At 38.4% G+C, this 24,935-nt stretch overlaps 1 protein-coding gene across 3 annotated transcripts in view; it reads left to right on the forward strand.

The window, feature by feature from the left end:
• Positions 1-24,935, forward strand: part of LRP2 (LDL receptor related protein 2) — a 258,128-nt gene that overhangs the window by 222,232 nt on the left and 10,961 nt on the right. For 2 of the 3 annotated variants that reach the window (XM_027866126.1, XM_027866125.1), the window contains 11 exons: positions 1,956-2,121; positions 3,651-3,779; positions 9,590-9,810; positions 10,906-11,082; positions 14,258-14,377; positions 16,919-17,009; positions 17,885-17,952; positions 18,369-18,489; positions 20,273-20,402; positions 21,599-21,700; positions 24,134-24,259. In XM_027866126.1, coding sequence (XP_027721927.1) covers positions 1,956-2,121; positions 3,651-3,779; positions 9,590-9,810; positions 10,906-11,082; positions 14,258-14,377; positions 16,919-17,009; positions 17,885-17,952; positions 18,369-18,489; positions 20,273-20,402; positions 21,599-21,700; positions 24,134-24,259 — 1,451 coding nt within the window. The remainder of the gene's footprint in view (positions 1-1,955; positions 2,122-3,650; positions 3,780-9,589; positions 9,811-10,905; positions 11,083-14,257; positions 14,378-16,918; positions 17,010-17,884; positions 17,953-18,368; positions 18,490-20,272; positions 20,403-21,598; positions 21,701-24,133; positions 24,260-24,935) is intronic. The other variant, XM_027866127.1, reaches the window with a different exon arrangement.

The raw sequence follows: 24,935 nt of genomic DNA on the forward strand, positions 1-24,935 counted from the left end.
CTAGTGGTGCAGTGGATAACATGCTGGGTTTGAAGTCAGGAAAACTCATCTTCCTGAGTTCAAGTCTGTCCTTAGATGTTTACTACCTATATGATGATGGTCAAGTCACTCAGTTTCCTCATCTGTAAAATGACCTGGAAGGAAATGGCAAACCATTCCAGTATCGTTGCCAAGAAAAGCCCAAATGGGGCCACACAGAGTCAGAGACAATTGACACAACTGAACAACAGCAACAGCAAAAGTCCTTTCCAGGTCTGTGAATGATTGGATTGGTTATATGTGCCTATTAAGAAAGAAAAAAACAATGGGGCAGCTGGATAGAGCACTGGCCTTGGAGTCAGGTGGACCTGAGTTCAAATCTGGCCTCTGACACATAACACTCACTAGCTGTGTGACTTTGGGCAAGTCACTTAACTCCAATTATGACACCAAAAGAGAGAGGGAGAGAGAGAGAGACAGACAGACAGACAGACAGACAAATAAAAAATTATCCCAGATGTGTCCTTTTGATGGCCGCCTGAAATATTGGTTTTTATCTTACCAAATGCTACCTACTTCAAATTGTCCTTGACCCCACCCTGGTTAGGTTGGCTCATGATTATAAATTGTGGCCAGAGCACAATTTATGTGGTAAACTTGAAACTTTACTAAAATAGTACAAGCTGGTTTACAAAATGCAGTAGAAGAAGGTGATGGAAAGTGGTAAGCAACATCACCCCATAAAGCAGTTGTGGACAGAAGCCAGTAAGAGGGTACGAGCCAGAAAAATTAGATCATACAGCAAGTATGGATGGAACCAAGAGAAGGGTAAACAGACGTGATGCAGAAGAGGTCTGCTGGCAGTTTTTAAATGGTGAAACCACCAGCTTTTAAATTGGAAGTCCTTTTTGATTCCCCGTAGTTTATTATGCTCTGTTCTTCTCTCTCTCTCTCTATTCTCCTTCTTCAAATCATCTTGCACTTCCTTATCTGTTGGCACGCTGTATACCCCAGTAGAACGGAACTCACCTGAGGGCAGAGGTGCCTGTATGTCTATATGTCCCCATTATTTTGTACATAGGCAATGCTTAATGAGTGTTTGTCAAATTGAAGTGGGAAAAAAAACATTTAAACCAGTGAACTGAGGAAGAGGGGCTGGAATTTAAAAGGTAAAACAGAAGGCAGTTAAGGAAACATCATTGTCATCCATCAGTGGAAGCTTTTGTGGGGCATATTCACTCCAGTACTTCAAGCGACTGCTTTTATTGGTAACGGTGCCCTCTCCGCTGACATGGATTACAGCTCCTCTGTATGAGTTTCCATGTCTACAAAAATTTGTCTCTTGATTGGTGGATTTTTTCTTTTTCCTCTCCTTCTTTCTATAGCACTTTAAGGTTTACAAAGGGCTTTGTATATATTAGCTCATTTGAGTGTGGAAGGTAGGTGCTATCTATTATCACCATTTTACAGACAAGGCAACTGAGACTGAGTGCAATTGAGTAACTTGCTCATTCACTGCTAAGTAGCTGGGGCAGGATTTGAACTCAGGTATTGCTGACTCTAAGCCCAGAACTCTATTCATTATGCCACCTAGCTGCCTCTGAAAAGAAAATTTAATTATAATAGCTAGTATTTATATAGCACTTTAAAGTTTGCAATGCATTTTATATCCTTTTTCTCATTTGATTCTGCACTTTGCCAGCATAGACTGTGAGAACCCTGGCTTTACTTCCATGTTATGATGAGGCATTAGAGTAAATCCTTTTTAGAGGTATGATGGTAATAAAATAACAACATATGCACATGTGTGTGCACGCACACACACACACACACACACAGACAAATGACCATATAGTTGAATCAACAGCATTAATGAATCCTCAATGAATTGACAATATTTCACCTGACTAGATCCCCAGATCTCTAATGGTACTTGTCCCCAGTGTGAAATTTACCTCTGTGTTTTATCTCTGCAGGTGTTATATATTATACTGTCCTAGGTCAGGGTTCTGATTTTGGTTCCATCAAACGTGCCTATATCCCTACCTTTGACAGCAGTGGGAATAATCCTGTGAAGGAAGTTGACCTGAATCTCAAATATATCGTGCGTCCTGATGGAATAGCTGTGGATTGGGTTGGAAGGTAAGTGAGAACGGTTCTTGAGTCAATTGATTATTTGTTATCTTTTACAGCATATATTAATCTCTTAAGGATCACATCCCATTGGAGATACTAAGTATCTACCTAAAGTATGAAAACATATATAATTAATTATGGGTTTCAAAAGCCAGCTTTACTATGTAACGGCATTATTGAGCATTGTAGATTTGGGCCTCATTTTTATAGTTCCACTAGAAAATTTGGCTAAGCTTGAAATTTATTTTTTATTTTTTTGCTGAGGCAATTAGGGTTAAGTGACTTGCCCAGAGTCACACAGCTAATGAGTATTATGTGTCTGAGGCTGGATTTGAACTCAGATCCTCCTGATTCCAGAGCCAGTGCTCTATCCACTGCACCACATAGCTGCCCCTAAGTTTGAAATTTTTCTTTTCTCTGTGTCAATTATCATTGTAGAGGGTCTGTCTAAAGCCTGGGACTTTAGCAGGAAATTACTTCCAAGCATAGAAGAGTAATCAAAGAGTTCTAGTTTTGAATCCTGCTTCCACCATTAAATTTTTTTTGGGGGGTGGGGGAGACATCTTTGTAGAAGTCACATTTGATATCTGTTCCTTAACCTCAGATTTTCTGAAATCACAGAGCCCACAGGGTTGGGAATGGTCTGTAAATAGAAGCCATAAGTAGAATAATTATCTAATTGACCCATGTCATATTAAACTAATACAGTTATTTAGTTCAAGCTCAAAGATGATGGTTGGGCTAGAGTGACATTTAGGGGGAAACAATTACATTAGGGGCAGAGTGCAAGCATTCATAGAGACAACTACATTTCTGAAAGGGAACTCTTAATGGGAAGATGTTTGAGGAGAAGGAGCTATGGGACCAACAAAGTTCCTGGAGAATGGTGAATCATTTGCAGTATAAATTAATTTTCACCTTTTAGCAAACCCATCAGGTGTTCCCAGAAGACAGGTTCATCTCTGAAGATGTTAATTAGCTCCCTACTGTTCCAGCTAAAATAAGGTTTTTATACTGGACTACTTCTTTCAGAGTCCATTACTAAAGAACAAACCTTTGAGATGTGTCGCCAGAGGCCAGTGCCTGAAGATCCAGGCTCTTTTGAATGTAACATTTCCCTCTGCCAATTAGGGGATGGTAGATTTCTCTTCTCATTTGACCCGAGGCTTTGTTACGGTGGAACTGGAATTATTAAGACTTGGACATGTTATATGATATGAATTAGAGTTAGAGGACATTGCTGAGCCAAATGTTATTTTTAAAAACCATTTTCATCCTTTCCTCTGAGCTGATGAATTCTCTATATTCCAAGGTGTTTCTGACCCCGAAGGAGGTGGGAGGGAAGATACTCAGCTTCTACAAGGCTGGTTACTGCTGTTGAGTGAAAGAGTTCATATCTTAGATTAACTAACATCTCTCCTACTCCTATATACAAAAATATTCCTCATGCTAAGTGATTTCATCTTATAATGTCTACTTTGGATGCAGAATTTCTAGTCTTTTTTTGTTGTTTAACTTGCTTTACTCAAATCCAGGCACATTTACTGGTCTGATGCCAGCACCAATAGAATAGAAGTGGCCAAGTTGGATGGAAGGTACAGAAAGTGGCTTGTTTCCACTCAACTGGATCAACCAGCTGCTGTTGTTGTGAATCCTAAATTGGGGTAAGCCTTCAAGGACTGCAACAGGAGATCCTTCTGTGTATTGCAATGTCACAAGAATAAATGAGAGATCCATTTTTTTTTCTCGAAAGAGAAATTATTCTTAATAGCAGGGTTGCTAGTGGTAGACATAGAGGCGGCAACGTAGGCACAACGGATAGAGCATTGAATCGAGAGACAGAAAGATCTGAGTTCAAATTTGGCTTTAAACATTTCCTAGCTGTGTGACCCTGGGTAAGTCACAATCTCTAACTGCCTAAGTTTTCTCAATGCAAAATGGGAATAATAATAACACCCACCTCCCAGGGTTGTTGTGAGGATTGAATGAGATAATATTTGTTAAGTGCTTAATAAATGCTTATTCCCTTCCTTTCCCTCCCTTTGCTAGAAAACCTGCCTAGCATCTTTCTGCAATGGTGTTTTTTTTTTTTGTATGTGTGTGTGTGTTAAGTGAACTGATGTGTTTTCTAGAAAATTCTAGCAGTCATGGCTTTGAACTTTGAAGTTATTTTTTGAGCCTTCTGCTTTGATGGGATTTTGACCTGGTATGCTTTTCCTCACCTTTTCATCATTATAGAACAGAGGTATTTAACTTTTTTGTGTCATAGACCCCTTTGGGAATCTGGTGAAGCCCATGGACCCTTTCTCAGAATACTTTTAAATAAATAAAGGATTGATATGCTAAATTTCAATTTCTGGTTATTGAAAATATATTCAGTGTTCAGTTGTGTCTGACTCTTCATGACTCCATTTGGAGTTTTCTTGGTAGAGATACTAGAGTGGTTTGCCATTTCTTTCTGCAGCTTATTTTACAGACGAGGAAACTGAGGCAAACAAGGTTAAGTGACTTGGCTAGGGTCACATAACCAGTAAGTGTCTGAGGCCAGATTTGAACTCAGGAAGATGAGTCCTCCTGACTCCAGGCCTGGCACTCTATCCATTGTGTCACCCAAAGGTGTATTTCTTTTTCCTGTGCGAGTTTACAGAACCCCTGAAATCCATCCACGGCCCTCAGTCTAAGAACCACTGTTTTAGAACTTTCGAATAAGTTAATCACTATACTTGCTATGGAGAACTAGGAAGAATTCACTAGATTTACGTACAGCATAATGAATATTTTAGAATTCCAAAAGATCTATGGTTTCATCAGTGTGGTTATTTCTGCTACTAAAATAGGTCATCATCCTACCATGCCTCAGTACATGGTAACTTATGAGTTGCTAAGGCCTAAAAAAATTCATCACTTGGTGGCTGGCCTTGTTAAGAGGAAACTACATGATTATCTAAGCTAGCTCTTGGAAAACAAACATATCATCCATTGCCAGGTTTATATTTACAGCCTTTCCAGCTTGGCAAGACCTGTCAGAGCTTGGACTCAACTGGCATAGCCTTCAGGAACCCAAGGTCATCTCCATTTTTGCAATGGAGTATTACAGTAGGGCTTCAGTAGAGAATAGGTAGATTACCTGTGTAAATATGCCCATGTATTTATGTTCATATGTGGGTAGGATAAGGGCAGCTAGGTGGCACAGTAGATAGAGTGCTGGCCCTGGAGTCAGCAGGACCTGAGGTCAAATCCAGCCTCACACACATACTTGAGATAAGCCTTAAAGGAAGTTAGGTATTCATAATGTTGTGATATGCCTTGACTGAAGGAGTTCCCCAAGCAACAAAATCATAGATTCTATAATAGAGTTGGGCAGGTAGGTATCACAGTGGATAGAGCACTGACCCTGGAGTCAGGAAGACTTATCTTACTAGCTGTGTGACCCTGGGCAAGTCACTTAATCCTATTTGCCTCAGTTTCCTCACTGGAGACAGAAGTGGCAAACCATTCCAGTATCTTCACCAAGAAAACCATAAATGGAGTCATGGAGAGTCAGACATGACTGAAAATGATTCAACAACGAAGTGGGTACCATGGTGTAGTAGAGACTGCTGGCCTCAAACCTAGGAATACCCGAGTTCAAATCCTACTTCAGCTACATACTGACTGTGTGATTCTGAACAAATCACTCAGCCTTTTAGCTCTCTTTACTCTCTTAGCCTATGTATTGCAGAGAAGATGACAACCTGAATTGAGAGAGGGAGTTTTCTTTCTCGGGAGTACTTCACACCAATGAAATCCCAGATCTAGTTCCCTAGCCCTTATGGACGTATATGATCTATATGAACAAATTTATCCATTTTTAGATGAAAAAACCCCCTATTTTCAAAGTCAAATATCACTTAAGATATCTCTATTGTGTTTTACTGTTTTATTTTACATCCCATTAAACAGTGATATGTTGGCATTTTCATTGTTAATTGAGCTTTTCAGAATGTGTTGATACCACATTTAGTTTGGAATCTTTTGGTTTTAAATGGCTTCTTAGATGTTTCTTATCATTTGTTCAGGGTAAGTTTGGCCATTAAAAGATAAATTCACTTATCTGAAAAGAGCATTTCTGAATATGTCAGCACAGATTGTTATTATGTGGAGTCAGTGCAATAATAAAATTAATAATAACAATAATGATACATTAAGAATGATGCTTTAGTTTTCTAAGTGCTTTTATGAATTTTCTTTATTTGGTCCACCTATCAGTCCCGTGAAGTAGGTAAGGTACTATTATTATCCCCATCTTTCACGTAAACTGATGCCCATAGATTTTAAGTGACTTGACCAAGGTTAATAAGTTGGAACATGTACTTAAGTCTCCAGATTCATCCCATTCTCTTTTCATTATGCCATATTTCTTTTATAAATCCAACAAATTATGTTCCCTAAAAGGCACCTATGGCTTATGACAAAAATTTTAAATGGTAGAAGCACAGAAATTAGTCTTTTTCCCCAATATGAGCTCGATGAGTCATATATTACTTTATAGTGAGAAAGCATCATTCAGTGGCAAAGGTCTGTGTGCTCAGACATAAATATAGCAATTATCCTTTAAGGGTTATTAAGATCCCATAAGAAATAGTATGTTGTAATAGAAAGCATTTCTGACTTGTAGTCAGAAGACCTAGGTTTGAGTCCCTCTCTGCCACTTACTAGCTATATGATTTTGAGTCATTGAAACTCTCTGGACCTCAATTATCTCATCTCTGAAATGAGTATATACTTATTTGACACTTTGATGGATCTGTGATTTCATCAGTTCATGTACTCCCTCCCTTAGTGCAGATTGCAGGCTGGTCACTGGGTGGCTTTTATTTGGGTATGGTAATTCATGAAAATTAGAAAAATACAAAATAACCTTTGATCCTTTAGGGTTTCTTTCTATTTCTGCAGTGATAAAATGAAGTGCAAGAAAAAAGAGGTAGAGGTCATTAGTAAATGTACATTAAAATTTTAAGCTGTGTATAAGCATTAATTACTAGCATTCAAGAGTAAGGTCATCATCTGATTGGTTACTAATAAGGAAGTCATATTAAAGCTGCTATGGTATAGTCAGACCATTGGCTAGTTAGAGTAAAGGTAAAAATTAACATGGTTAAATAAAGGGCAGCTAGATGGTGCAGTGGATAAAGTGACTAACCTGGAGTCAGAAAGACCTGAGTTCAAATCTGACCTCAGACACTTCCTAACTGTGATCCTAGACAAGTCAGTTAACCCTGTTGGCCTCAGTTTTCTCATCTGTAAAATGAGCTGGAGAAGGAAATGGCAAACCACTGCAGTATCTCTGCCAAGAAAATTCCAGATGGGGGCACAAAGAGTTGAACATGACTGAAATGACTGAACAACAACAACAAAAACCAAAACACCAAATTAGAGGAAAGGATAAAAATAAGGAGATGCTGAATGTTATAATAATAGTATTTGAACTTATTATAATTATTCTTATATTAGTAACAACAGTTCACACCCACTCTTATAATGTTACGCTCACATTCTGAGGCCCTGCCCCTCCTCCTCATAGAATCAACCTGATTCTTATTTCTCTGAGGTGACTTACGTGTACTCCTGCCAGAAGGCAGAAGGTTTAATTAAATGACTTTTAAGACCTCCTGTAACCTCATGATTGATCATCTCTTTGAGTGACTCATAAAATCATAGGATGTAGGATCATAGAATTAGAGCTGAAAGAGATATTAGGGGCTGTTGAGTTTAACCCCCTCATTTCACAGATGAGGAAACCGAGAGTTAGTCATTTAACAACTTGTCCAAGGTTACAAAATGAGTGAATTTTTGAGGCAGGATTCTAACTCAGGATTTCTTCAGTCTAGCACTCAATCTTCTATACTACCTAGTTGCTTCAGTCATCAATGGCCTGTAAATAGTGTGTTTGGGTACTTTAAGAGACTAAAAAAATCATGAGATGAGTTTGTTGTCTTTCCAGAAATCGGGAGCACACTTTCATGAAACAACAGAGAACCATACCTGAGAATAGTTAGTAAGGACTAAATTGCCTGGTATTTTGTCGTAGAAGACTAGAGAGAGGGAAATATCTATAGAGAGCCACCATCCCCCTGCATCCTAGGACTGCTTTTTGCCTCCTGCGCAGTAGGTAGGCAGTACCCTCTGCTTTTTTTGTAGCCATCATTTCTCATTTCCAGATGGAGCAGTTTTACAGTAACTAAAGACAATGTTTTTGATTTAGGATCTAGGACTTTGAATTCTTAGTTTAACTCCTCTTCACCTGGAGGGCAGGAGCTGTCTTCCGTTTTGTTTCTATCTCCAGTGTGTAGCAGAGGACCTCGCGCATAGTGGGTGTGTAATCAATGCTTGTTGATTGATTAATTGGTTTTACACGGAAGGAGAAAGGCAAGGGAGACCAGAATTTATTAAGTGCCTGTGATGTGCCAGGCACTAAAGGTTTTTATAGATATTGTCTCATTTGGTCCTCACCACAACACCATGGAATGGGTGCTGTTATTATCCACATTTTATAGCTGAGGAAACTGTAGCAGACAGAGGCTAAGTGACTTGTCCAGGGTCACAGTTAGTAAGTGACTAAGGTCAAATTTGAACTCAGATCTTTCTAACTCCAGTCCCAGTGCTCTATCCATTGTACCACCTGGCTGCACACAGTTTTAATCTATTTCTCACCTCCTCTACCCCAACAACCGAGCAAAATCATAGATCACCACGAAAGGCGTCCATGGAATGGGTGAAACTCCAGGTAGGCCTTGAAGGTTGGGAAGACTTTGAACAGTGGTTATGGAAGGGCATTCTGAGCAGAGGGAAGAGAATGAGCATACAGAGTGTGATCACCAAGCATAGGTCAAATTAAAGTTTCCTTAGGGCCCTTTTTCGGACCATTTCTGGGCTATTCTGTGTTTGGGGGAGGCCCTCTGACTCTTATGAAGCCCACATTTCCTGCAAAAACAAAACTGCTAGGAAGAATTTAATGTTGTTTCTCAAGGATCTGGTTATGAAATTCTTAACATGTGGGATTCCTTATTCATTAGCATTATTTGGCTATTATTTCCCTGTGATAATGCATGAAAATTAGATAAATACAAAATGACCTTGTTCTCTATGATTAGTTAAACATATGTTGATTTAAAAGCATCTGGGGGAAAAATGCCTCCTGAATTTTGTTATATCCTTATTTTTTGCCTCTACAATTGTACCTGTTAGATGAGACCAGGCTACTTCCACAGAATAAGCCTGGTAAAGTCCTGTGATGTGAGGCATCAAGGCAGAGTTTTTTCATGAGTGACAGCATTATTATTCCCCTTCTCCTTAGTGACTAGGAAGTATAAAACATACTTGCATAGGTCACCTGGAAAATGGTGTTTCCCTCATGGCCAGTTTTATCCTGCCTTCAGGGGGGAAAAGCTATTTAATAGATAAAATTCTAAAAATGAGAAAACCTCTGTTGTAGGTTTATGTACTGGACCGACTGGGGAAGACAGCCTAAGATAGAACGTGCCTGGATGGACGGACAGCAACGGCAAACCCTGGTGTCCAACGACCTTGGCTGGCCGACTGGCCTTTCCATTGATTATTTGAACAATGACCGGATCTACTGGAGTGATTCCAAAGAGAACATTATCGAGTCCATAAAACACGATGGGACTGATAGGAGACTTGTTTCAGCGGGTGGTTAGTAATAGCCTTGATTTTATTTTGCTTTTGGAACTCTTGACTACTAGTGAATATGCTTTTTCTGTTTTCTCAAGATAGGAGTCTTCAATTCTTTACTCATTTCAAAAATAACTTAGATGCAATTTCTGCATTTTTTCTAAACTGGTTGTTGAAATGTAAATGAATAATATTTAAGAGAAAAAAGTAATAAAAAATAGAGTTTTGAGTTCAGTTGCTTTTATGGATATGTACAAGTGCTAGTCTGTTAATGTCTAAGTACTATTGGACATATTAGTACATAATGTGACAAAAAATTCTATAATCAACTTTCACCATTGTAAACATGGAAGGATAATAATAGTTAATATTTATTTGAGCCTTTAAAATTTGCAAAGCAGGATATTTGTATTATCTCAGTTGATTTTAACAACAACCTTATGAGGTTAGTTACTATTTTCATTTCTATTTTACAAATGAGGAAATTGAGGCTGGGATATATTAAGTATCTTGTTTAATTAAGGGTCTGAGGTATGATTTGAATTCAAGTCTTCCTGACTCCAAATCCAACACTCTATCTAAGGTGCCTTCTGGAGGATAGCTTTTGGTGTTTTCTAGATATGTGCTGAACCATTCCTAATCCAGCACTCCAAAGAAGAACTGTTAAGAAATCGTACGCATATTATTCTCAGCAAAGGAAGCAGACATTATTCTTGAGTGACCATAATTGACTTGTATTCAGAGAAAAAAAAAGGTGCAAACATAATATGAAAGATTTTCCCCCTTAAGATAAGATAGAAAAATGTGAAACTGAAAAAGATATTTCCCATGAATGATGTCAGACACCATAGATTAGACTAGAATAATTTCTTTCATTTTGATTCTTCAGTGCAGAGGGCATTTACATGACAGCATCTGCTGATAGAGATCTGAGTTATGGCTCTCTGATGACATTCCAGTTGAATGTTCCACGAATTTCAAGACTTTGAGTTAGGCATTAAGATTTTAATTTTGGGAGAATTATGTCTGACACAGAAGTGGTGCTGGAGACTTGCTTTTTAATTAACCAAAGGCTGTTTTTCTTTTTTCTTCCTTCTCCTGCCCCTGGTCGAGAAGTAGGGAACCCTTACAGCCTGGATGTCTTTGAAGGCCATTTATACTGGACCTCTAAGGAAAAGGGTGAAGTCTGGAAAGAAGATAAATTCGGGAGGGGAGACAGAGTGAAAGTGCTGACAGTAAACCCTTGGCTCACTCAAGTTCGGATCTATCATCAGCACAGATATAATAATTCAGGTAATCACCAGTTATGGAATGAGATGTTCCCTATTATCTGAAAACTGCTATTCCAAATTAATAGCTGTGCTGTCAGAACACTTGGTAGGATATTGCTACATCTCTTAGTGCATGAAAAGTTTTCAGTATTTTGACCTAATAAAAGTGAGATTGATGTTACCAACTGAAATATAATTATTAATACCCCTAGATAATAGTCATAAAGTAAAAATATTTCAGTCTTCTTCTGGAGTTCATGGGACATGGGGTCATAAAGTGTCCAGAGAAAGCCACAAAATCTCCAGGTCCTAAAACACAGTTTCAGTGTGATTTTTTTTTTTTTGGTCCAAGTAGTGTGACAGGATGGTTCTAAACTTGGTCTTGTGGCTTTTAAGAGCAGAATAAGCCCCAAGAATTGCATAACCAGGATATACACACCAGATGCACCAAACCCCTGTTAAATTAGTTCAAAGTCTTAACCTAACCATCAGTTGCATCTCTCTGAGTTCAGAAATTTTATGTATCTTTTCCAGATGAATATAAATGTTTTTCCTGTTTTTATAGATTTATAATTTTATATACTTGTTCACAAATTTAGCTGCACTTAAGGAAGGCTTTTATCCTTCAGAGTGGTATTAGAAAGAACACAAAATTAGAAATTAGGAGATTTGGATTCTAGTCTCAGTTCTGTCACCCAGCAGCTATGTGACTTTGGGCATGTTGTCTGCCCTCTCTGATTCTCAGCTTCATCTTCTGGGAAATGAGGGAGTTGGAGTGGAGATCCTTAGGGCTCTTCTGTTTCTGAGGTCCTAAGAGTCTATGTGCCTGGCATGGGGCCTTGCAGCATAATAATAGGTGCTTTGGAGAGCTAAGAAACTGTAATCCTCTTAAGCTTTCCGAGTCTTCATTTGGTCACTAGTGCCCTCCATGCCACCATCCTCCTGACTGTCTCCACTTCTCAGTTGAAAAAGACCATCACTCTTCATATGTTTCATAGCACTTTGCTTGGACTTCATTGCATTTATCGGGAACTCCCAATAAGGAAACTCCCTCTACTACTTCACATTGGCACCGGCTTGTCTTGGTCTTGAGAGGTTAAATAGCTTCCCCAGGGTCATATAGCTTGTATATATGTATGTATGCACAGACTTGAACCAAGGTCTTTCTGACTCTGGGGCTGGCTTTGTATACAGTATGTCAAGCTGCCTCTCCATTATGGGCTATAAAATAACATCCCCTTTCCCCCCATTTTCTTTGACTCCTGAGGTTATTTAAAATAATTTCTTTGAAGATGGGTTCTTGACCCTCTGTTCCCTCTAGCCTTTATACAGTTTCACTTACAGAGCAGTAAAGTTGATTTTTCTTTTTTTAAAACCATTTAAGTAGTATTTTATTTTCCCCCAATTACATGTAAAACAATTTTAATATTAATTTTTAAAATTTTTAGTTCTAAATTCTCTTCCTCCCTCCCTGCCACCCTCATTGAGAAGGCAAGCAATTTAATATAGGTTGTGTTTGTGTAGTCATGCAAAACATATTTCCATTTTAGTCATGTTATAAAAGAAATCATAGACCAAAAAAAACCCCAGGAAAAATAAAGCAAAAATAAGTATGCTTCATTTGTATTCAGACTCCATCAGTTCTTTCTCTAGAGATGGATAACACTTTTCATAAGTCCTTCAGAGTTGTCCTAGATCATTGTGTTGCCAAGAATAGCTAAGTCATTCACAGCTGATCATCTTACAATATTGCTTTTACTGTGTATGATATCTTCCTGGTTCTACTCATTTCACTTTACATCAGTTCGTGCAAGTATAAAGTTGATTTTTCCTGTGGGTTTTGTGGAATCTGTGCCTGGCTGAGAGCAGGTTATTATTAAATGCTTGTTGATTGGGTAATTGATTTAGAGGTTCCAGGGACCCTAGAGATCACCTAGCTGGGTCTTACAAGTGAAGAAACTGGTCCAGAGAAGTTACTAAGTAGTTTACAATGAGGATTTGATGTCCCATCCTCTGACTCCAAATTGTAGCCTCTTTCTACAATACCATGTTTTATCTTGGAGGCTATGCTGGCAGAACACAGAAACAGAAATTCCTAACCTGGGATCTGTTAACTTGGTTTCTAAAAGCATTTTGATTAGTGCATTGCAATTGAATTGGTTTCCTTCGTAATCCTAAGTATTTTATCTTATGCATCAAAAAGCATCATTTTTGGGAAGGAGTTCACAGGCTTTCCCAGACTATCAAAGGGGTCCATGACTGTAAAAGAGGTTCAGAATCCCTGGTCTAGCAGATCCTACCAAGCAGCAGTGGCTTTGAGGACAGGCTTGGTCTTTCTCTATATGTCTGTTCTCCTAAATCCAACCTAGTTATTTTTGCTCATTGTCAGAAAGTTATAGTGATATCTTATATGGAGCTGTTTTGCAGAATATTCTGTGATCTTTGATAAAATCAAATTTTGATGACCGTGAGCTGTTATGATAGAGTCTTATTATATTTACTGAACACTTATATATTACCTACCACCAGCAATGTGCTAGAGCCAACTCATAACTGTCTTGATGGAGCCAATTGTTAATTTTTTAGTTTGAGTATTTAAACCATGGAAATAAGCAAATATTATAAATTAGAACTTGATTTATTATTTTTCTGATTGTCTAGACTTAAAAAAGTGATGGAGAAAATATTCATAATGCAAATTAAACTTAAAAGTGTATTGCACCCACCCACCCCCAAGAGCTGGTTATTAAATATTTACTAGCACACCAGTATACTAGATACTGGTGTTGTATTAGGAACAATAGATAGGGCCCCCTAGCCTCAAAATACTAATAGTCTAACTGGGAAAGATGACTAACCAGCACATATTCAACAGAAAATGTGACTGTTTCAGTAACTAAGGGAGATGAAAGGAAGAATGGGAAGAGGATAATGTTGATTTATTGGAGAAGAGGTAGAATTTATTAGGTAAGTTATCTAAGGGGCCTTTGACTCTGCATCCACTTTGATGCTGCGTGGATTCCACAGTTACATAGATGAGAAGCTCCTAGAGCCATCAGTTTAGGGCAGTCCAAAGTTGATCAGTGTGGTACCGCGGAAATACTGATGCATTTTCTGAGTTACGACTTGTTTCCTCCCCAGGCAAATCAGGTTGGTGACTACATATTACTTACTCTTTCCCCTCCCCTTCATTTTAGTGCCCAACGTTTGTAAAGATGTATGCAGCCACCTCTGCTTGCTGAGACCCGGAGGTTACACCTGCAGCTGCCCACAAGGCTCTCGTTTTGTGGAAGGGAGCAATACAGAATGTGACGCAGGTAAAGATGCTGCTAGAAAGCACAGCCGTAGTGGGAGCCTCGGAAGGGTTTTCTGCTTTTCTTTTGCATGTTCTCCTTCTGTGTTGGCTGGAAGCAAGCAACTGAATTCTCCTGGTCCCTTCTTCCCTCTTACCATCTTCTGGGTAAATCTCAACTCCAAATGGCAAACCACACTCTACTTTCTCTGCATTTTGAACGGGATATAATAGCTGCAGAAAGTGGGACTGGATGAATAGCAGTGGATGAATAAGTACAAGCCTAGTTAAGTATGAGGATAGCCAAATTTCCTGTTCAAGCACTCTTGTCTTAGAGACGTCTGGTGGCACAGTGGATAGAGTGCTGGGCCTGGAATCAGGAAGACCTGAATTCAAATTTAACCTCAGATCCTTCCAAGATGTATGACCCTGGGAAAGTCACTTAACCTTTGGTTGCCTAAGTTCCCTCAACTCTAAAATGGAGATAATAATAGCATCTACTTCTCAGTATTGTTGTGAGGACCAAGTGAGACAATATTTTTTAAAAAGTGCTTAACATAGCACGGTGCCTAGAATATAGTAGGCATTGTATAAACGCTTATTTCCTTCCCTTATCCCAAGGGAAAGCCAGTGGGCCAGACAAAAATTTTGTGTTCTAATGATTTCTAGGTACTTTTTGGCCAGTTAGCCCACCATTGGTATCTGACTGAGGCCTCCTCAGTGTCTCTGACCCTCCCATTGTGTCTTCCTGTGAGGAAGTTTCTAATATTTTGTTTCATGAACAAGACCAGCTCTTCCTTGATCTGCCCCAGGAAAGATTCCTATTAGGCTGCAATCTTCTGGCCTCAAAAATTACTTATAGTTCTTGCTATAAAGTTTGAACTATAAAATCTTCATGCACCTTTGGCATGGAGGCAATCTCCTTGGAAAGATGCTGCCCCTGCAGCAAATGGTTATGTAGTAGGGGAGATCAGTATGTCCCTTCCACGCTCATTTTAGAACTTTGGCAGCATCAGCAAAGTCATATCTGGAATTGGAATAGTCAATAAACATTTATTAAGGGCAGCTAGGTGGTGCAGTAGGTAAAGCATTGGGCCTGGAGTCAGGAAGACCTGAGTTCAAATCCAGTTTTAAACACTTACTAGCTGTGTGACCCCGGACACGTCATTAACTCTGTTTGCCTCAGTGTCCTCATCTGTAAAACAGGCTGGAGAAGGAAATGGCAAACTACTCCAGTATCTCTACCAAGAGAACTCCAAAAGGGGTCATCAAGAGTCCGACACAACTGAAACAACTGAACAACAACAACATTTATTAAGTCCTCATTATGTGTTAGATATTGTGCTGTGAAGAAAAGCAAAAACATGGTGGTTGAGGATCAGAATGGAAATGGGGAATCTTGTTATTATCCCAATATTTCTGTGGCTAATCTATTCTTGGATGAGGCACTGTCTGTCTGTGTCTGCTTTATACATTCAGAATAATGATAATGTTCTGTTACACAGGAGGCATTATGGATTAACTAGGATCTAAGCCGTGTTATGTGCATGATAATTATGATAATTCAGCCATAAACCATATTGCTCATAGAAGATGACTTAATCAATTGATATAGATGAGATACAGAAAGGATTTGCATAGCTCTGGATATTTGTCCCATACCATGCCAGTTTGACTTTGTTGAAGAGATTTTCTCCTGGTTGTTTTGCATCATCTGCTTCTCTTTTTTTTGGTGCAGTCAATTGGCTCAAGACTTTCTTTCAGGAGAACTAAATATCAGGTCAACCAAGCTTATTCATTATGACAGTGCTTCCAAAAAGCCCCTGGATTTCACTCATTCATTCAGTCATTCATTCTTTCATTCATTCACTCATTCAATAAATAATAAATGAATGTTTTCTATGGAAAAGGCAGTGTAATATCAGTGACCATGAAGGTCTCACTATAGGAGAAAGTAAAGCATATCTCAATATCACTGTGGAACAGACTGGGAGTGTAGGTATTTGAACAAGGACTGTTTTACAGGGCTTCCAAAATGCGACCAGGTTTATATACCTAAGCTGAGAAATTCTGTTCACCTTTATGGAAGTTTGGGTGTCCTGAACTAAAGTCTTCTTTTGGTTGGATGTTCAGAAAAGATTTCTGCAAGCCTTTAGGAATTAGGATTTTTAAGGCATAATAGGGAGGTAAAAAGATGATTAAGATATTTCCCTGTCTTCATGAAACATACAACTTAGTAAGACACAAACCAATGTCAACCATATTGGTGCCATTAAGGATACACACATTCCATTCTTTTTAATGTTTATGTTCTGGATTCCAGCATTATTCATTCTGGACAAGAGGAATTTTGAAATTTTCCATTTTCCTTCTGTTTAAAATATACTTCTACTTCATAATTCATTATTATTTGGTAAGGGTATTCATTTGATCTATGTGTGGGGTAATATTTTGAAAGGAGAGTTACGTGTACCCCTGGCAGTAAGGGTGAACAAGGTTTTGCATGGTACAGTATGCTCTGCTGAGTATGGCTTATTAACACATGCATGGCTTTCAATTTCTGCAGCCATTGAATCTCCCCCAACCATGCCCCCAGCATGCAGGTGTATGTATGGAGGAACATGCTATGTTGATGAAAGTGGTCTCCCCAAATGCAAGTAAGTCAAAATATGGAGGTCAGATTTTTTGGTTTTGCTTCATATAGGGCAATTTCGTACTTCAACATAACCATGAAAATAAGTAGAAAAGTCTTATTGGTCCACCAATTTTTCAAACAGCTTGCTCCTTTTGGGACCTATATTTCAGAGAAATGAAGCCAGACTCTTCTACGTATTTGGATTGCTAATCACCATAGAGTAACGGGAGAATGGCTATTGGTAGATGCCTTAGTATGGAGGCAGGGGTTATGCTGATGAATTAAGGTAAAAAACTATTCAATAAATTCAGCATACATGTATTAGTGACTTATTATGTGCAAGGAACTATGAAGACTGCTAGATATGGAGGCTACCTCTAGGACATTTCTTGAAACCATTCTCCTCACCTGAACTCTCATGGCCAACCTGTGGGCTATGGATCCAGACTTTCATCACCTCTCACCTAGGCAGTAGGTTAACAGCAACAATTTCTTGGGAAGAGTTCCTATGCTCAAAATAACATAAGCTACATAGATTAATTGAAGAAAAATATTTTACTGAAGAATGCAGAAGACAAGAATGCAATCCTTATGTCTCTTCCCCATCTTCAGCTACACAGAAAAAAAAAAGAAATCAATCGTTGTAAATACTTAGTCTGAACCTGTAGATGCCACTGGTGTACCACCGAAAGGGAATTTTCATGCAAATTGCTATTATTTTCCATTTGACATTTTAAAAGTTTTTTTTTTTAGGCTAAATAGGACCCATGCAATAACTACTTGTCTAATTCAATGTGGAATTACTTAGTCAAAGCTGAATGGGGGTGTGACTTAAGTTAATAATACGAATGTGTGTTAAAAATGACAGACAATGAATGATGTTAATTGCATTTTCAGGTGTCCTAATGGTTACACTGGAAATTACTGTGAATTAGGATTTGCAAGAGGAATGCCTCCAGGAACAAGTAAGATTTAAGAATGTGGGGGACCTGCTTGTTCCTTTACTTTACTATGATATAATCTGGGGCAGCTAAGTGGTACAGTGGATAGAGTGCTGGGCTGAGAACCTGGAAGTTTCATCTTCCTAAGTTTAACTCCTGCCTCAAACACTTACTAACTGTGTGACCCAGGGAAGTCAATTAACTCTGTTTGCCTCAGTTTCCTCATCTGTCAAATGAACTGGAGAAGGAAATGGCAAATCACCACAGTATCCTTGCCAAGAAAACCCCAAATAGGATCATGAGAGTCAGACATGATAGAAAAATGACTGAACAATGATATAATCAGTTGAATCTATTCTTTCAGTTTTCTGTGTTGGCTATTAAGCTTGTCAGGCCTTTCCCTCCCAGAGTTTACTCACTTATCTTTCTGTCTTTTACAGCAGCAGTCGCAGTATTGCTGACAATCGTCTTGATCCTCCTGATTGGTGCTTTGGTGATCGGAGGGTTTTTTAACTACAAGAGAACTGGTTCCCTTCTGCCATCTCTCCCTAAGCTGCCAAGGTGGGATGCTGATTTTAGATTTTGTGCAATAGACTTTCTGTTCCTTTAGCTTTATCAATTACTGCCCCCTTCCCCAGTTAAAATAGAAACAGCCTTCTCTCAATGTACATTTCACCTATTCTATTAAAAAAAATAGTCAACAAGCATCCAAAATCCTTGTTTTCTCAACATTTTTACTAGATACTGCTTTAAAGCTAAAATAACAAGCAATTAATTTATTTCTAAAATGTTCATGTTACATAGAAGTCTAGGTTACATTTCAGATAATCTCTCTGTCTCTCCCTCGGTCTGTCTTCTGTCTCTGTTGCTTTCTCTCTCTCTCTCTCTTTCCTACCCCATCCTATAACATATGTACATTCAGAGTATGAACTGAGACTTTTTTTTCTGAAGAATTAATGAGTAATAAAAAACTGCAAGCACTTCTCCTTGCTTTTTCCTTTTTTTAAAATTTTGCTATCTTGTTTCTATATCATGTACATCTTCTAGTGTATTTTTTCTCCTATTTCCTCCTTCCCCCACCCAGAAAACCATCTCTTATAACCAAGAATAAAAAAAAAGACAAAGAAAAAGTTTTACAAAACCAATTCATTGAAAAAATCTAACAAAAAAATCTATTCTAGACCCATAGTCCCTAATTGGACAACTAGATGGCACAGTGGATAGAGCACTGGGTCTGGAGTCAAGATGACCTGAGTTCACAACTGGCCTCCGACATTAACTGTGTGACCCTGGGCAAGTCACTTAACCCTGTTTGCCTCAGTTTCTTCATCTGTAAAATGATCTTGATAAGGAAATGGCAAACCATTCCAGTATCTTTGTCAAGAAAACCCCAAGGGGCAGCTAGGTGGTACAGTAGATAGAGCACTGGCCCTGGATTCAGGAAGACCTGAGTTCAAATCTGGCCTCGAACACATAACACTTACTAGCTGTGTGACCCTGGGCAAGTCACTTAACCCCATTGCCTAGCCAAAAAAAAAGGGACCTTAGAGGTCTCATCCAGATTACTCATTTGGGACAGCTAGGTGGTGCAGTGGATAGAGCATTGACCCTGAAGTCAGGAGTACCTGAGTTCAAATCTGGCCTCAGACCAAACATTTGACACTTACTAGCTCTGTGACCCTGGGCAAGTCACTTAACCCCAACTGCCTAAGCAAAAAACAAAAAAACCCCAAAAAAACAAAAAACGAAAAAAAAAACCCAAATGGGGTCACAAAGGGTTGGACACAACTGAAATGACTGAATAGCAACAATCTCTAATGCCTGCAAAGAAGCTGGGGAAAGACATTTTCCTGTCTTTCCTTCAGGGTCAAGATTGGGCATTATAATTTTGTGAATGTAATACAATAACTGAACTCAGGTTCAGTTGTTTTGTGGTGGCAGTTCTTTTCACTTCCTTTTTTGTAATCATTATGAGTGTTGTTTTCCTGGTTCTGTTTACTTCCCTTCACATCAGTTCATATGTCTTCCCATGCTTCTCTGCATTCATCATATTCATTATTTCTTATTGAATAATAATATTCCATTACATGCATATGCTATAACTTGTTTAACCATTCCCCAATTGATAGGGTTCATTTTGTTTCCAGTTCTTTACTACTACAAAAAAAAATGCTATGAATATTTGGATGTATATGAGGCCCTTTTGGGGGGATTTATTGACCTCCAAGGAGTTTATGCTTAGCAGTGGGGTCTCTGGGACAAAGAATGGACATTTTAGTCTTTTTCTTTACTAATTCCTGATTGGCAAGCACTCTTCCAAAGGATCCCTTTGGTTTTCTTTCAGCTTAAGCAGTCTAGTAAAATCTACAGAAAATGGCAGTGGTGTGACTTTCAGATCAGGGGCTGATGTGAGCATGGATATTGGAGTATCAGGTTTTGGGCCTGATTCTGCTATTGACAGAGCAATGCAAATGGTAAGGGCCATTTCAAATGGATCTTTAAAATGTGGAGCCATCTTCATTGTTTTGGATTTCTTTCTCTCTTGTTTAGGTATGGGTTCGATAGAAGCATTTTTTGAAAGGACAGAAATGTACTAAAGTCTTCTGATCATTTTCTTTACAAGTTAGATTTTAGTAATACACAATTAATGCAAAGAAAAAATGGGTTATTTGTAATCTATCAATGTTTTGAAAGTAGAAATAAAATTAGTATTTTCTGGGACCTTTTAGTTCTAAACAGAATTTGATTTGCTAAAATCTCTTATACAGCCTCAGAAGTATAAGGTTTTTCTTCAATCCTTTCTTTTCTGGGGCCATTTTGTATGTATTTGGGGATAAGAATTTTTTTTGACTGATATGGCATATTTTTCTTTTTACTTTTTAGTTGGTATCCTCCTTCCTTATAATTTTATGCTATCTGTCATATCAGAAGTATGATTCCTCCTCAGTCACTCCCTCTAATCATTTTTCTCATTCACTAACTTGTCTATTTTCTGCTGTCCACATGTAACCGACAAGATTCATAGCTTGTGCTTTGGATAGCAAGTGGATACTCAATGTGAAAGAAACTCTACCAATGAATGAATTTTTAAAAAAGCATTTCTTAGGCACTTACTACATGCTAAGTACTGTCCTAAATGTTGTAGATATAAATATGAAAACCCCCACTCCTTTCCTGCTTTCAAGGATGAGGATGGGGGAGAATACATACAGGGGAGTGGTAGCTGGGGAGGAGCATTTTGACTTGACAAGTCACTGGGATGGTAAGTGGAACCATAGGGGATAGACTGATATACTTTTTTTTTTTAGTAGAAATGACAGTATTGATTCATTTAGGTTTCCAAAACTTCAGAATGCAGAGGTGGTATAGCATGGAGAACATGGCCAGGAGAAAAATGAATCATGCCTGAGGACTTTGAGATATGGTGGGCCATGTGAGGCTGTCATCCATAAGGAAAGCAGTTCTAGTGTCACTGAATTTATATTTAGATAATGCTTAGATAATGCCATCTTCCATAAAGCCCATGTCTCTGTTGCCTTTTTGTTTTCAAGGTCTTTAAGATAATTTCTTTCTCTTTGGCTAATTTTGCTGACAACAAACAGTGAGACATTTGAAGTCACTGTATACCTGGTGTTGGGGATTGTGACAATAGCATCATTTTCTTTCTCAGAATGAAAACTTTGCTGTGGAGACAGGGAAGCAGCCCATCATATTTGAAAATCCAATGTATGCAGCCAGAGACAGTGTGGTCAATGTTGATCAGCAGGCCCCGGTGAGAACTGAACACTCTTCCTTTTTGATGAGCTCTTCTGGTGCTGTTCTTTCCCTGTTTTTCTTTTGTCCAGTTGCATCAATTTTAAAACCTCTTTTAATTTCTCCTCACAAACAGACAGAAGCACATAAATGAATTTAGTTAATTTCTAACTTTGACTTTTGGCAAAGATGGGGTGGAGTCAAGATGTTACAGCAATATTTAAAAAATCAGAACTATTTTATGTCCCATAAACATTGTTGAAAGTTTAGAGTTCTTCTCTGGTTGTATCAAGAAGCTCTTCATTTTGGCTTGCATAAAGCCAAGTAATTACAACTCCAACAATGGACAGTATTTCACCAGGAAGGAGAGAAGAGAAAAAGAGAAGGGAGAGGAGGCCTCAGAGCTTAGGATGCAGCAGCCAAAACCATTTTTTGTCTTCTCTTGCTAAGCATGAATTCATTCTTAACACTTAGATTTTCATAGGAATGACAACAGACGGCATATTTAAATGTCAGACTGAATTGTTTCCTTACTTAGGACGAGAATATTTAGAGTACTGAAAACATTTAACTAACCTTCTGATGTGTGGTTATCAAAGCTCTAATGTCACGTCATTACTAAAGCTTTGTTTTGTTTGTTGTTTGCTCCTCAGCTATGCCTCTGTAGAATACAAGTAGAATAAATTTAATGATGGACCTAAAACATAGCTTATGAACATATAAGAAATGTAGTATGCTCTGTCTGTCCATTCTTTAAAATCGATGTTAGATACTATAATACTTTCTTTTCAGGAAGGATCTCTATGCCAGTAGAAATGTAGAAAATTTCTGGAAGGTTAATTATCACATTTATCTCTATAGTTTCTAATGTTACAAATTAATAAGCATTTATTAAATGAGTGTTATGTGTCAGAAATTATTCCAAGCCCTGAAGATGCAAAAACAAAAACAAAATTAAAAAAAAAAACACAAGCTCAACCCAGAAAAGAAAAACAGGCTTAGTTCTCAAGGACTATACATTCAAATGGAGGAGATAACACAGACACAGCTAAGTATATGCTTGATACATACAGAGTAGGTGGAGGCAGCCTTAGAGGTAAAGGTACCAGCAGCTGAGAGGTCTGGGAAAGTCCTCCTGCTGAAGGTGGCACATGAATCCCGGAGGAAGCCAGAGATTCTAAGAGGTGGGGGTCAGGAGGCATAGGCATAAGGGACATATGCATATGGGACAGTCAGTACAAACGTATGGAGAAGGGAGATTGAGCACCGTATGTGAAAAACAATGGTAAGCAGGGTAGTATGACTAGACCATGGAGTGCAGGCAAGAAGGTAATATGTAAGAAAACTGGAAAAATAGGAAGAGTCCACATTGTGAAGAGTATAAATGCCAAATGGAAGAGTTTAGATGTGATCCTAAAGAAACAGGCAATCACTGTAGTTTATTGAATAGGGGGAATGACATGGTCAGCCCTATGCATGAGGAAAATCATTTTGGCAGCTGATTGGAGAATAGATTGAATGGAGAAGGAACAGATGAGACGGGGGACCAGTTAGCAAACTACTACAATGTTCTAGTGTCTAGGCAATAAAGGGCAGAACCTGGATGGTGGTTGTGTACATGGAGAAGAGGGCCATAGCTGAAAGCTGTTGTGGAGAAAGAAATTATAAGATTTAGCAACCTTCTGGATATGCGGGGTGAGAGTGAGTATTCCAGGATGACAGCAAGATTGTGAACTCAGGTGGCTAGAAGGATGGTGATGCCCTCGACTGTAGTAGGGAATTTTTGGAAAAGGACTATGTTTGGAAGGAAAAATTCTAATACTCCAGGGAGAAAATTTCCAGTTTAACAAAGGGTTCAGATAAAAACGATAACCTAAAGTAAGATTAATTATTCTAAAATATTTCCTGTGGCCCCACAGTATTCTATTATTCTAAATGTGTTTATTAGAATATACAACTGAATTCTTTTAATCAAGTACTATAGAGAGCTTTGGGAAGAAATGGAATTGTAAGAAGGGCCAGAAACATATTTAATAAATCTGATTGTGACTGTTATAGAGTTTGGAGATTTTTTTTATCCTCTAATCATAGTACTCATTTAGTATTTAATGTTTTTGTCTTCTGGAAAGTGGGACAGTCTTTGTACTCTCTGCTAGTGCATGGAATTTTCCTTGTGCTATCAAAAGAAAATATAACTTCAAGGATATGGGAGAGCAAAATACCCAATGAACGAAGTGATTGAAATGAATGAAACATTTGAGAAATTCTGTTTTTTATGTTTCAGCTAGTGATTTTATACTGTTGGGGGCCAGACTTTCAATTTTTGTTCTTAAAGAGCAAATCATTTCTCCTTACTCTTCAGCTAAAGTCTCTTAATCTGAAATTTCTAATTGAGTTTTAATTATTATTTCATCTCTTTGGAGCTGGATAAAAAGGTTTAATGTGTTTACAGGTAACTGAATTCAGAAATGAGGATAATCCAAATTATGAAAATCCCATCAGTTCTTCAGAAATTGTTGTTGATGAAAAGCAACCTTCTACAAGTGCAGAAACAACACAAGCAACAGAAACTGCCCAGGTATGCTGTGCTTGATTTTAAGAGACCTTTCAATTTTGCCTTTAGTTTTGTCTTTGTCAGCTCCAGAGCTATGGGTGTTTCTATGTAAAACTAAGAAACCCTGAATCTCAGATCCTCAGGAGTGCAGAGCTAATGCTTCTCCCCTCCCTCACGGCCCCCTCCCTGCTGTCTCCCTGCACCTCTCCAAGTAACATGCAAGCAACATTAGATAGATGTGTGATGAATACTCTGGTTTCTAAGTATTGGAAGCTTCATGCAATATTTAACATTTAAAAAAAAGGAAGGACAACAGACTCTTACAGTCTGGCTTCTTTACATTCTGGGATGTGACTTTAACAAAGTTTGATTTAATGTTTATAGAAAACCCACAGTGATAAAAGAGACATAAAATATAGCTTATTATAGATCCAGAGCTGGAAAAGACCTTCGGGGCCTGTTTAGACCTCCTTTTACAGATGGGAAACTGAGACTCAGAGTGGTTAGGCCATTTCCCTAAAGTCACACAGGTGACCAGGATTCAATCCCAGGTCCTCAGACTTTAAAGCTGGTGCTCTTTTCTTGGTAAGATATGTCCTAGTGTGATATATTTGCCAAGTTTTATGACATTTCCAGACTACAGCATCCATGCATAGAAATTTTTTTCCTTAAATGAATCTAATTATTGTGTCCTTCAGAG

The sequence above is a fragment of the Vombatus ursinus genome, unplaced genomic scaffold (genome assembly GCF_900497805.2).
Source record: "Vombatus ursinus unplaced genomic scaffold, bare-nosed wombat genome assembly UNPS02014779.1, whole genome shotgun sequence".
Lineage (NCBI taxonomy): Eukaryota > Metazoa > Chordata > Mammalia > Diprotodontia > Vombatidae > Vombatus > Vombatus ursinus.